The 12,994-nt window shown below is 42.7% G+C and overlaps 1 protein-coding gene across 5 annotated transcripts in view; it reads right to left on the reverse strand.

The window, feature by feature from the left end:
• Nucleotides 1-12,994, reverse strand: part of taok1a (TAO kinase 1a) — a 188,057-nt gene that overhangs the window by 8,609 nt on the left and 166,454 nt on the right. For all 5 annotated transcript variants that reach the window (XM_038814331.1, XM_038814333.1, XM_038814334.1 and 2 more), the window contains 4 exons: nucleotides 11,416-11,544; nucleotides 8,390-8,593; nucleotides 5,986-6,225; nucleotides 926-1,138 (listed from right to left, as the gene is read on the reverse strand). In XM_038814331.1, coding sequence (XP_038670259.1) covers nucleotides 926-1,138; nucleotides 5,986-6,225; nucleotides 8,390-8,593; nucleotides 11,416-11,544 — 786 coding nt within the window. The remainder of the gene's footprint in view (nucleotides 1-925; nucleotides 1,139-5,985; nucleotides 6,226-8,389; nucleotides 8,594-11,415; nucleotides 11,545-12,994) is intronic.

Below are 12,994 nucleotides of genomic sequence, written 5' to 3' on the forward strand. Positions count from 1 at the left end.
AGGGTCAGTTCTATCAAATCCATAAAATCCCTACAGTGCAGGAAGCCATTCGGCCCATCGAGCCTGCACCAATACTTTGAAAGAGTACCCTACCTAGGCCCATTCCCCGCCCTATCCCTGCAACCCCGCAACCCTACCTAACCCGCACACCATTGGACATTAAGGGGGGGACATTAAGGGGCAACTTTAGCACAGCCAATCCACCTAACATGCACATCTTTGGCCTGTGGGAGGAAACCAGAGCACCCAAAGGAAACCCACACAGACACGGAGAGAATGTGCAAACTTCAGTCACCCAAGGCCAGAAATGAACCCAGCTCCCTGGCGCTGAGGCAGCAATGCTAACCACTGTGCCACCCTATATAAATGTTTAACTTCTGTATAATGTACAGCATGCATTTTTCCATGTATATAGTTATTGTTGCTATCAAAGTTACTCCAAGTATATTTTTTAAATTGGCAATTTACTCCCCATTTGTATAATTTTCTTAAAGTCTTCATCCATCCTATTCTGGATTTCAATTCTAACTGTCCTTTACCATCTTTGGGCAGGGAATTTAATAGGAAATTAGGTTCACCACTTTTTCCACTGCAACATGTGGATCACCATGTGGCATTATTAGGAAGAAACGTACATACAAACATGTAGAAACCTTAAACTTTTTGTAAATTATCTTGTTGGTAAAGGGATTATATGTGAAAGTTCTGCATTCATACTAGTTGATTTCAATTGTGGCATTTGACTTTTAGAGTTTGCAATCTGTATACGTGTGTAATTTATATAGAATTTTGTAAGCGTTTTTGATTTCTATTTCCCTGCTATTCTTTCAAAAATGTTACCATGGAATCTTCTGCATCCAAAACCAAAGGAGCTGTTCACTCAACTGTATGAAATTAGATCACTAAAATCCAAATGTATGCTTACTGCCTGTGTTGACAGCATTTCGTTTATGCTGTGATCGTACTGTTCAGCAAGTATGGCCAGTTTTCGTGTCTGTTCGTCCTTCAATCGTTTCAGCACTGCTTTATGTTCACTCTTAGGGGTAGTTTCCAATAGGTGATTGCGAAGTGCCTTGTACTGTCGTGTCTGAATCTTGCAAGTGTCCTGGAATTGTTTCTTGATTTGCAACTCTTTTGACTAGAAAATATACAAAAAAAACTTGTTTTAAGTGATTTACCCCAGAGATCAACACTTTATTTTGCCACAGAACAAAATTACTAACACTTCAAGATGGGACTGCATCAGTTACTGCAGTATTAAAGCAATCGGAGTTGATCAGATACACATTCTTTAAAAAGTATATATTCTTATTTTTAAATCATTTTAAAACAAATGATCAACTGTCCTTATGTACAAATATATTTTTAATGGTCTGATATGTTTGGGAAAAAATTACAATGATTGTAAAATTTCCCCATCACAAGTTAAGAAAAATAAGATACTTGATATTTCTCTGTCCCACATTGACCAACTAGTTTTATTCTTTTCTGTCATCAGAAACAGAGCTCATATCAGCAACAGGACCATCAGTAAGTGGCGTACTGAAAATGCTATTAATCAGCAACTTTTCTTTTTCTGGATGCTGACTGCCAGGCATTAAGTTTAAGTCAGTGATTTTTCTCACGCGCTGAATATCCGAGTTCGGTCCCGGGTCACTGACCATAGGGAGTTTGCACTTTCTCCCAGTGTCTGAGTGGGTCTCACCCCCACAACCCAAAGATGTGCAGATTAGGCAGATTGGCCACGCTAAATTGCCCCTTAATTGGATTTTGTTTTTAAAAAGGACAGTGATTTTTCCAGATTTAGTGACTCACTGAGGAACATTTAGAGGGAAAAGAATGTGTTTGCAATGGCACCACCAAGGTAACCAAAAGTTGGGGCAGCACGGTAGCATGGTGGTTAGCATAAATGCTTCACAGCTCCAGGGTCCCAGGTTCGATTCCCGGCTGGGTCACTGTCTGTGTGGAGTCTGCACGTCCTCCCCATGCGTGTGTGGGTTTCCTCCGGGTGCTCCGGTTTCCTCCCACAGTCCAAAGATGTGCGGGTTAGGTGGATTGGCCATGCTAAATTGCCCGTAGTGTCCTAAAAAGTAAGGTATGGGGGGGGGTGGATACGTGGGTTTGAGTAGGGTGATAATTGCTCGGCACAACATCGAGGGCCGAAGGGCCTGTACTGTGCTGTACTGTTCTATATTCTATGGGGTATATTCAGAAAAATATTTCCAACATGTCAATCTTGTGAGAAGCAATAGAAGGCTATAATTATGGAATTTCTAATTTACTTTCTATGATGCAATCATTTGAAAATTCAGCCTCTTACAATCTCAATGCTTCAAACAATAGAAAGCAGGCGGTGGTGCCATTCGTATGAGCATAGATTGTTTTACCTTGCAAGTTGCCCACTGCAACCCTATATCTGGAAATCAGGAAGGGCCCTGATAGACCTGAGAATTATAGAAATACTATGCATTCCCTCCTAAACAAAACAAACAAACATAGCGACAAAAATATATAAAACAAGTAACTGAAAGTTAGAAAATAAATTATGGACTTCCGGTGGCGGCCATGGAGTAGGTCGCACATTTGATAGCTCTTGCCTGTGACGGAGGTTTGGACCTTTTTCTCCTGTTTTTTCCCGGATTTTATGGGATAAATCAGTGAAGAGTGAGACAGTGAGGAGAAATCCCCCTCCGGTGCATGGAGAATTGGACCAGAAGTGGCTGTTAGAGAAGACAAAGTCCTATAAGGAAGAGCTGGCAACACGGGAAAGCATGGCAGAGAGCAGGGACCGCGGAGACACGGCACAGTGGTCAACGGAGCAGCTGGTGAAGTTTTTTGAAGATTGCTTCGCCAAGCTGAAGAAGGACACGCTGGACCCCATAAGGCTTTGATTGATCAAGTTGTGCAGAATCAAGAGACCCACGTGTGAGCGACCCAGGAGGTGGAGAAAAAGGTGTCCGAGCACGAGGAGTACATAACCGTGCTGGGAACCAAGGTGGAGATGATGAACGACCACCAGAAAAGAATGCAGGAGAAGCTGGAGGACCTGGAGAACAGATCCAGGAGGCAGAATCTTAGATATCGGCCTCCCTGAAGGCAGTGAGGGATCCGATGAGAGGGCTTTTCCGACGGACATGCTGGAGAAGTTGATGGGGACTGAGGCGTTCCCTCGGCCCCTGGAAGTGGATAGAGCGCTGTGCGCTCTCGTGACGAAGCCCCGAGCGAACCAGCCGCCGAGGGCGATGGTGGTACGCTTTCACCGATTCCTGGACAAGGAACACGTTCTGCGGTGGGCCAAGAAGGAACAGAGCAGCAAAAGAGAGAATAGTGAGCTGCGCGTTGATCAGGACCTGGGTGCGAATTTGGCCAAGAGGCGAGCTGGGTATCGGGCAAAAACGGCCCTCTTTAAGAAGGGGGTGAAGTTTGGGATGTTGTACCCAGCCCGTCTGTGGGTCACACATGAGGAACAGAACTTCTAGTTTGAAACACCAGACGAAGTATGGACTTTTATTAAAGAAGAGGCTGGAAGTGAATTAAAAGACACTGAAGCCTTGGAGAGTACTGTGGTGACGATTTGTTGTGCTGGGCTATATAAGTATTAGTGTTATGTGCAATAAGGGGCTGTTTGGATGGCTAACGGTAACTTTGGCTTGCAGGGAGCTGGTTAGAGGGGAGGTGGTCTTTGTGGCTGGTTGTTTTTGGGTGGTGTTTTTTTTGCTAAAGTGGCTGTTTCCTCACTGTTTTTTCTGATGTTTGTTTACTGGGGAATGTGATGTTTTTAATATATTTGTTTAAGTGGGGGGCAGAGAACAATGGGGAGACAGACAGCTTGGTGCCAGGGGCGGGCGCTATCAAGTCAGCATGAGTCAGCTGACTCACAGAAGCAGAATCCGGAATTGGACCAGTCAAAATCCAGGGAGGAGGCCGGTCATGGCAAAGGAATTGAAGGAGTTTATGGAACAGATGGGGGGGGGGGGGGGGGGGGGAGTAGACCCATGGAGGTTTGCACGGCCAAGGGCAAAGGAGTTTTCTTTTCTCTCATGTCCACAAGGTATACTCTCGCATCGACTTTTTTGTTCTGAGCAGAGCATTAATACCGGGGGTGGTGGATACTGAGTACTCGGCAATCGCAGTGTCGGATCATGCCCCACATTGATTGAATCTACAGGTTAGTGTGGAGAGAGGGCAATGCCCGCTATGGAGACTGGATGTGGGGTTGCTAGCAGACGAAGTATATTGTGGGTGGGTTAACAAGTTCATCCAGAACTACCTGGAAACAAATGATACGGGGGAGGTCTCTGCAGCGACGGTTTGGGAAGCTCTGAAGGAAGTGGTCAGAGGGGAATTAATCTCGATACGGGCCCACAGAGAAAAGGCGGAACGGGCTGAGGGGGATAGGTTAGTGGAGGAGATACTCCAGGTGGACAGGAGATACTCGGAGGACCCGGACGCAGGTCTACTGAGGGGGTGGCGGAGGTTACAGGTGGAGTTTGGGCTGTTGACTACAGAGAAAGCAGTGGAACAGTTGAAGGCGGCAAGGGGGGAGATTTATGGGTACGGGGAAAAGGCAAGCAGAATGTTAGCACACCAGCTCAGGAAAAGGTTGGCGGCCAGGGAGATAGGTAAAGTAAAGAGTAGAGGCAGGAATACTGCCTGGACCCAGTGGGGTTGAATGAGGTGTTTAAGAACTTTTATAGTAAACTATATGAGTCGGAATCCCCCGGCTGGGGTGGAGGGGATGAGGCAGTTTTTGGATCAGTTGAAGTTCCCAAGGGTAGATGAGGATATGGTGAAAGGGCTGGTAGCCCCAATTGAGATTGAGGAAATAATCGAGGGGCTGGAGGGCAAGCAGTTAGGCAAGGCCCCGGGGCCTGACGGCTATCCGGTGGAATTCTAGAAGAAGTTTTCAGAGATATTGAGCCTACTGCTGGTGAGGACATTTTATGAAGCAAGACACAAGACATGAAGCACCGGGTCTCGCTTTATGCAGATGACCTGCTCTTGTATATTTCAGACCCATTGGAGGGGTTGGGGGAAGTAATGCGAATACTGGAGGAATTCAGTGGAGGAGCTTAAGGGCACGTGGGAGGACGAGCTAGGAGGAGAGATAGGGGCGGGTCTATGGGCGGACGCCCTAAGCAGTGTTAATACCTCCTCATCATGTGCCAGGCTTAGCCTGATACAATTTAAGGTAGTCCACTGGGCACACATGACAGTGGCTAGGATGAGCACGTTTTTCAGGGTAGAGGATAGGTGTGCGTGGTGCACGGGAAGCCCAGCAACTCATGTCCATATGTTTTGGGCATGCCCGTAGCTTGGAGGGTTTTGGCAGGGTTTTGCTAAGGCAATGTCCACAGTACTAAAAACACAGGTGGTGGCGAGTCCAGAGGTAGCAATCTCTGGAGTGTCGGAAGAGCCAGGAGTGAAAGAGGCCGACGTCTTGGCCTTTGCCTCCCTGGTAGCCCGGAGGCAGATCTTATTAATGTGGAGGGACTCAAAGGCCCCAAGTGTAGAGACCTGGGTTAGTGACATGGCTGGATTTCTCAGTCTCGAGAAGATAAAGTTCGCCTTAAGAGGGTCAATGGTCGGGTTCACCCGGAGGTGGCAGCCGTTCGCCGACTTTCTCAGGGAAAATTAAAATGTCAGCAGAAGCAGTATTCCGGAGGGGGATTGTTGTTTAATGGTTGGGGTGTGTGAAGATTGGGTTGGGGGTGGTAATGTTTATTATATCATGTTTATGTCATTGTTATTATTGTAAAAATTTTCAAAGACCTTAATAAAAATATTTTCAAAAAAAGAAAATAAATTATGCTTAGATAATTGCAGTTAAACCAATGACAAGAGTTTAAATCAATTAAATTCTTAGCTATGTAATCTTATACTGAATGCATGTTGGTTGACTGTAGACGTCAAAAGGCAAAATAATTTTTTTTATTATAAAGAAACATGCCTATTTTAACAGGTTCACTTCATAACTATCTGTACCTTCAGACTCTTGGGTTGCTGCCGGACCTCCATTCCATGTTTTCGTCGCAGCTCCCGCTCTCGCCGTTTGTTGTATTCAAGTTGATTGGTGAGTTCAGTTTGGTGCTGCAGCCTAATTAACTCACTCCGCATTCTCTGAATAGTATTGAGGTGGCGGAATTCCAGCTCCTGCATGGACTCATGATGGCGTAGCAACATTGCATGCTCCAGATCTTTTTGTGTTTGCTTCTTGTTCAGCTCCTAAGACAGAAAGAATGCCATACTGTAAAAATTGAGGGGCATTACATAAATGGCCTGGTGTGCAATTTGGTGAGACATGCAATATGCAATTCAACATTGCGCATATTTTTCTTTTTACCCCTTCATTAAACTCCCTTGCATTACATACCTTCACCATTTTTAGGCCAATTCCTATGCTTTGCCATTTAATTGAGTGTTCAGGAGATGAACAGAACTAGCTCCAAAGTGAGCTGTTTTGATTTTTGCGATCTTCATTTTTTTCTTCCATCAGGTGGAAGAATCTGGCATCCTTACACCATCCAACCAGCATGATCAATTCACTATTGTATATCACAGTCTAATTCTGCTTACTTTGATCTATGGCATTGTGCATCTCAGTATCAATATCACGCTTCCATTCAATTTTGCATTTTTCTTTACATGTTGGCATGTCAACTAGCTGCAATACTTGTGTGAGAATCTTCAGAATTAAATAAGTTCAAACTATACTTTTTTTTATGAGGAGAAAGCTATTACACAGATATTCTTGCCAAACACACCTCAGCTGATAAAATGTTTCTCCAAATTAAATGAAATCACATATTTAGGACTGGATGGCCCAGGCGATGAATTTAGTCTTTCGACATCCAGAATCATTTGAATCCAGTATAGGAGATGGAGGCAAGCATCTCCTTTCCCATGGCTGCTGGATATTCGAAGTGAAATGAATTCCAGTTGTATTAATATAAATTTCAGTACAAATGAATCCACAAAACTGGTGTTTCTATAAAAGGTCAGTACAATAAATGCCACTTACTTTAGTTAATAGCTTTACTGTGGTGCCACAGGACATAAAGGGAGGATGGGTTCTGTTCCCCAATATCAAAATTCTTTAGCCCTACACACAAATAGGAGTCATGCTGTACACCTACTTCAGAAATAAAGACTAATTGACACCTGTATTCAAAGCTGGAAATTCATGGTCAATATGATTTAATAATAATCGCTTATTGTCACAAGTAGGCTTTAATGAAGTTACTGTGAAAAGCCCCTAGTCGCCACATTCCAGCGCCTGTTCGGGGAGGCTGGTATGGGAATTGAACCCGCGCTGCTGTCTTGTTCTGCATTACAAGCCTGCTGTTTAACCCACTGTGCTAAAGGAAACCAAAAAGTATTTTGTTCTTAACTTTAATTGTACAAACAAAACATTTCTAAAATTCTACAATGATAGGGTGAAATGAAATAAGGTGGATGGGAGGCTTCTTTGGAGCATAAACACTAGGCTGAATCAGTTGGGTTAAACAACCTGTTTCTGGGCCGTAAACTTTATAGTTATTTACACTACCGTAGCTTGTACACTGAGCTCGGTTAAACAAAATATTAGAAAAATAAATGTGGAGTGTTGTCACTGTGGCTTTGTGCATTCAAACACAGGAGCAAATCTGCACACATTGAGTTCTTACAAACAGCAATGAAGTGAAAAAGCAGTTTATTGGTGGAGTACCCTTCCCTGCTTTTTTTCAAATAGTGCCATTGGGCTTTTCACCCACCTGAAAGGACATATCACCGCTGACAGGGCAATTTTTCTCAGGACTACACTGAAGTGTCCAGCCTAGGATGGCATTTGAATCCAATCTTCTAGAGGCAAGACTGATATTATTGACCCAAGGCTTGTTTGGAGGTTGAGTTTTCTTAAAATAAATTTAGAGTACCTAATTCTTTTCTTCCAATTAAGGGCTAATTTATTGTTGCCAATCCACCTACCCTGTACATCTTTGGGTTGTGGGGGTGTTTGGAAGTTGAGTTAACAGCAGAAACATCAATGCCCTAACAACAATCAATACAAATTTCTCAAGGGATCACTGAATCTTTGTAAAGACTGGGAAATCCTAATCAGCTAATAATCATGCATCAATGCTACGGCACAGGAGTGAAGACACCCGCTACACCCACTCACCTTGATCTTAGGAATTTGTGCCCCTTTTCCTAATGCTGCCTTCACCCATAGACAGCAACGGTACAGGCATAGTTTTTATTTCAGGTCAATTTACCATTTAAAAGAAAATCTCTAACGGGTACACCATTTCTAACGTGTAGAGATAGTCAACATATCAAGACTACACAATGATTATACTCAAATACTCATGTTTCACAATCATACTTAAACATTCATTTAACAACATACCTCCCGTACTAGATCCTGCTCAAGGTTATGGCGTGAAAGCAACATTCTCCGTTTGAAACGTCTACATTCAAGTTCTAGATACTGACGCTGGCGCCGCAGTAAGTTGGCTTCTTCTTCAGCCTGGAAATGCTGGAAATTTTCCTTCTGCTTTGACAGCCATTCTTGTTTCTCCTTCTTTGGAGTACTCTGATTTTCATTCAGCTCCTGTCACAAGCAAAAATATTACGTGTAATTATGCTATGGCAAAAGTTAAACCTATTAAAATTATCGTATTATCTATGGAATCATTCTTTACTCTCAATTTTACTCTATTTTTATACAGCTCATGCTAGAAATGTACCATCAGGTTTGCACATTTTATTGGTGAAATCTACATACCACATTTAAGTTTCTACTCAATGCACTCATGAATGATCTAAATATTTTCAATGCTAAATAATACGTCAACATACCAAACATAGGTTATGAATTTCTCACTAACTTTACATCCGGGTCTTGGAAAAAGCCAAGATGGCAACAAATTTGATAGGCCACTTGAGCGATGAGGAAAATTAAAAGGGATATTTAGAGACAGGTCAATTTAAAGTTATCATACTGAGATACTTAGGATCTTCAATATTATCAGCAACTCTTTACATTTAAACTCACGATGAGAAATTAAAATACAGAATTAAGATGCAGCTTTTTGTGAAGCAGAAAGGAAAAGAGTATCTTACAAAATTGAGGAGGAAGATGGGAAAATCTTCAGGCTCTGGAGGTTAAAAGATGTCAAGTTGGATAGCCAACCCTATAACTGGCCAAATGGATGAAGGTGGTCATTTACAGTCTTAAAACTGGAACGGGGGAGCGGGGGTTGTGATTTGTTGTAAAAATGCGAATAAAAATATATCTTTTTAAAAAGTGAAGTTTACTTGATTGTTGTAGGAAGTTGAAGAGGAGATTCCAACAGACACATTAAGTTCTGAAAGCTGACCACAATTTCTTTCACCTCCCATAGGAGTTAGCAGTAGCTGGGGAGCATGATGTACCTTCAAATACACAGAATGAGTATGGATACACTTGATGGTTTTCTGTCAACTTGCTTTTCAATTTAGATGGAAATTTACATGAACTGTTATTTGTGAAGTAGACATCAATGGTTCATTTAGATTTTTAAATTTAATATCCGTTTTCTGAAAATATGAACCGGTTAGGATTGTTTTAGTTGGAAAGACGGAGGTTGAGGGGGGACCTGATTGAGGTATACAAAATTATGAGAGGTATGGACAGGGTGGATAGCAACAAGCTTTTTCCAAGAGCGGGGGTGTCAGTTACAAGGGGTCACGATTTCAAGGTGAGAGGGGGAAAGTTTAAGGGAGATGTGCGTGGAAAGTTTTTTTACGCAGAGGGTGGTGGGTGCCTGGAACGCTTTACCAGCGGCGGTAGTAGAGGCGGGCACGATAGCATAATTTAAGAGGCATCTAGACAGGTATATGAACGGGCGGCAACAGAGGGAAGTAAACCTTGGAAAATAGGAGACAGGTTTAGATAAAGGATCTGGATCGGCGCAGGCTGGGAGGGCCAAAGGGCCTGTTCCTGTGCTGTAATTTTCTTTGTTCTCTTTGACATAATTTTTGTTTATATTAAGTAACTTAGAACATAATCTGTGTGTGTTGTTTAATATAAATATTCCACCTAGAAGGCAATGATTGCCGAGGTTGGCCATAATGAGTGCTCAGGTTACATTTTAATTTTGACAAACCCTGAAGACCCTTAGTGCAACACTGACATCAATTATTCTGTCTTACATCCTCTTCTGCGCCTCTTAGCAGCTGAATAGAACATAGTTCCATTGGCCTGAGGTAGGCTACTAAAATTAATCTGGTGTACAACCCAAGGAAAAGAAAACAAAATAAAGAAGGGAAAATAGCACAAATGGAAAACTTGCACTCAATAATGAAATAAATTCAATATGATACGCGTTGCACTGCATGTTGCAAAGGAAATGGTAATACCAATTTTAGTTTTTGGTACAGGTATATCACACAGTTTTTGAACATGCGGTAGAGGAAAACTCACTGTGCTGTTGTAAAAAAATGATACTAAATCACAAGCAGTTCAGGGACCTGATCCACAGTTATAAGTTAAATTTTGTAGACTTCATAGAAGAGTTACAGCACAGCGAGAAGCCTTTCAGCCCATGTCTGTGCTGAACCTCCGAAAAAACAAGACACCTCATGTCATCTCCCGGCCTTCTCCTCGTAGCCCTCCTTTTGTAGATAATAATCAAAATCCCTCTTGAATGGCTCAATTGAACCCACCTCCACCATACTCTCTAGGCAGGCCTTGACCACTCACTGTGTGAAAATGTTTTTTGCTCATGTTGAGATTGTTTCATTTGCCAATGATCTTAAATCTGTGTCCTCTAGTTTTGTTCCTTCTACCAATGAAACAGTTACTTCCTATCTGTCCAAAGCCCTCACGATTTTGAATACCACCATCAAATCTCCTCTCAACCTCCTATTCAAGGGAAACCGTCCTAACTTCTCCAATCGACCTACATAACTTTTCTCATCCCTGGAGCCATTTTCAAGGCTTTTTCTGCACTCTCTCTAATGCCGTCACATACTTCCTAAAGTGTGATACCGAGTACTGGATGCAATACTCCAGCTGAAGCCAAACCAGTGTTTAATACAAGTCTAACACAACTTCCTTGCTTTTGTGTGGCATGCCCCCAGCCAAGAATGCTGTATGCTTTATTAATCACTCTCTCAATCTTTCCTGCCTTCTTCAAAGATTTATGCACATATACATCCCAATCCCTCTGCTCCTACACCCCGTATAGAATTGATATCATGCTCTACTTTATGTATACATATTGCTTATTTAAGCCACATGCCAGACTGAGCACCAAATGAACAACTTATTCCGAACATAATTAATATTTTAAGTGACTCCCTTAAACAATGTTAAGCTCCATAGCAGATCCAACAATTTTGAATAAGCAGCCATCATTAATGGAACAGAGAATATAGGCATCAATTCACCTCTTTTAGTTGCTCCTTACGTAGCTTGTATTCTCTCTTTTGGGATTCCAGGAAGCTATTTAATTCCTTCTTTTGCTGTGCCTGTATGTGCTGCTGAAATTTCTTTTCTTCAGTAGAAACTGCTTTGGTCTAACAAAATAAAACAAAAAAAAATATGTTTAAAAAATGATTCTTTACCATGCTCCTATTTCTTTTTTTTTAAATTTAGATTACTAAATTATTTTTTCCAATTAAGGGGCAATTTAGCATGGCCAAGCCTGGATATTGTCCAGTTCTTGTTTTATTTGCACATGGACTGTTTCAGTGTCTGAGTCGTCACGGATGTTACTGAATATTGTGCAATCATCAGCAAACATCCCCTAATCAGATCTTATGTTGGAAGGAAGGTCATTGATGAAGCAGTAGAAGATGGTTGGGCCAAAGACACTACCCTGAGGAACTCCTGTAGTGATGTCCTGTGATTGAGATGACCGAGCTTCAATCACCACAACCATCTTCCTTTTTGCTAGGTATGACTCCAACCAGTGGAGAGCTTTCCCCCCCGATTCCCATTGACTCTAGTTTTGATAGGGCTCCCTGATGCCATACACAATCATATGTTGCCTTGATGTCAAGGGCAGTCACTCTCACCTCTGAAGTTCAGCTCTTTTGCCCATATTTGAAACAAGGCTGTACTGAGATCAGCAACGGTAACTCAGGTGGAACTCAAATTGAGAATCTATGAGTAGGTTATTGCTAAGTAAGTGCCGCTTGATAGCGCTGTTAATGACCACTTCCATCACTTTACTGTGGACTGATAAGGTTGTAATTGGCTGGGTTAGATTTGTCCTGCTTTCTGTGTACAGGACATACTTGGGAAATTTTCCACATTGTCAGGTAGGTGCCAGTGTTGTATCTGTACTGAACAGCTTGGCTAGTTTTGGAGCACAAGTCTTCAGTACTATTGCCAGAATATTGCCTGGGCCCATTGCCTTTTCAGTATCCAGTGTATTCAGCCATTTCCTGATATCACATGGGGTAAATTGCGTTGGCTGAGGCTGACATCTGTGATGTTGGGGACCTTTGGAGGAGTCCGGGATGGATCATCCACTGGACACTTCTGGCTGAAGATTGTTGCAAATGCCTCAGCCTTGTCTTTTACACAGATGTGCTGGGCCCCTCTATTATCGAGGATGGGGACATTTGTGGAGCCTCTCCTCCAATGAGTTGTTTAATTAACCACCGCCATTCACAACTGGATGTGGCAGGACTGCAGAGCTTGGATCTGATCTGTTGGTTGTGGGATCACTTAGCTCTGTCTATTACTTGCTACTTATGTTGTTTAGCATGCAAGTATCCTATGTTATAGCTTCACCGGGTTAGCACCTCACTTTTCGGTATGCCTGGTGCTGCTCCTGGCAAGCCCTCCTGCACTCTTCATTTGACCAGGGTTGATTTCCTGGCTTGCTGGCAATGGTAGAATGGGGATATGCTGGATTATGAGTTTACAGATTGTGGCTGAGTGAAATTCTGCTGCTGCTGATGGCCCACAGCACCTCATGGATGCCCAGTCTTGAGTTGCTAGATCTGTTCTGAATCT

Source organism: Scyliorhinus canicula, chromosome 12 (genome assembly GCF_902713615.1).
Source record: "Scyliorhinus canicula chromosome 12, sScyCan1.1, whole genome shotgun sequence".
Classification (NCBI taxonomy): domain Eukaryota; kingdom Metazoa; phylum Chordata; class Chondrichthyes; order Carcharhiniformes; family Scyliorhinidae; genus Scyliorhinus; species Scyliorhinus canicula.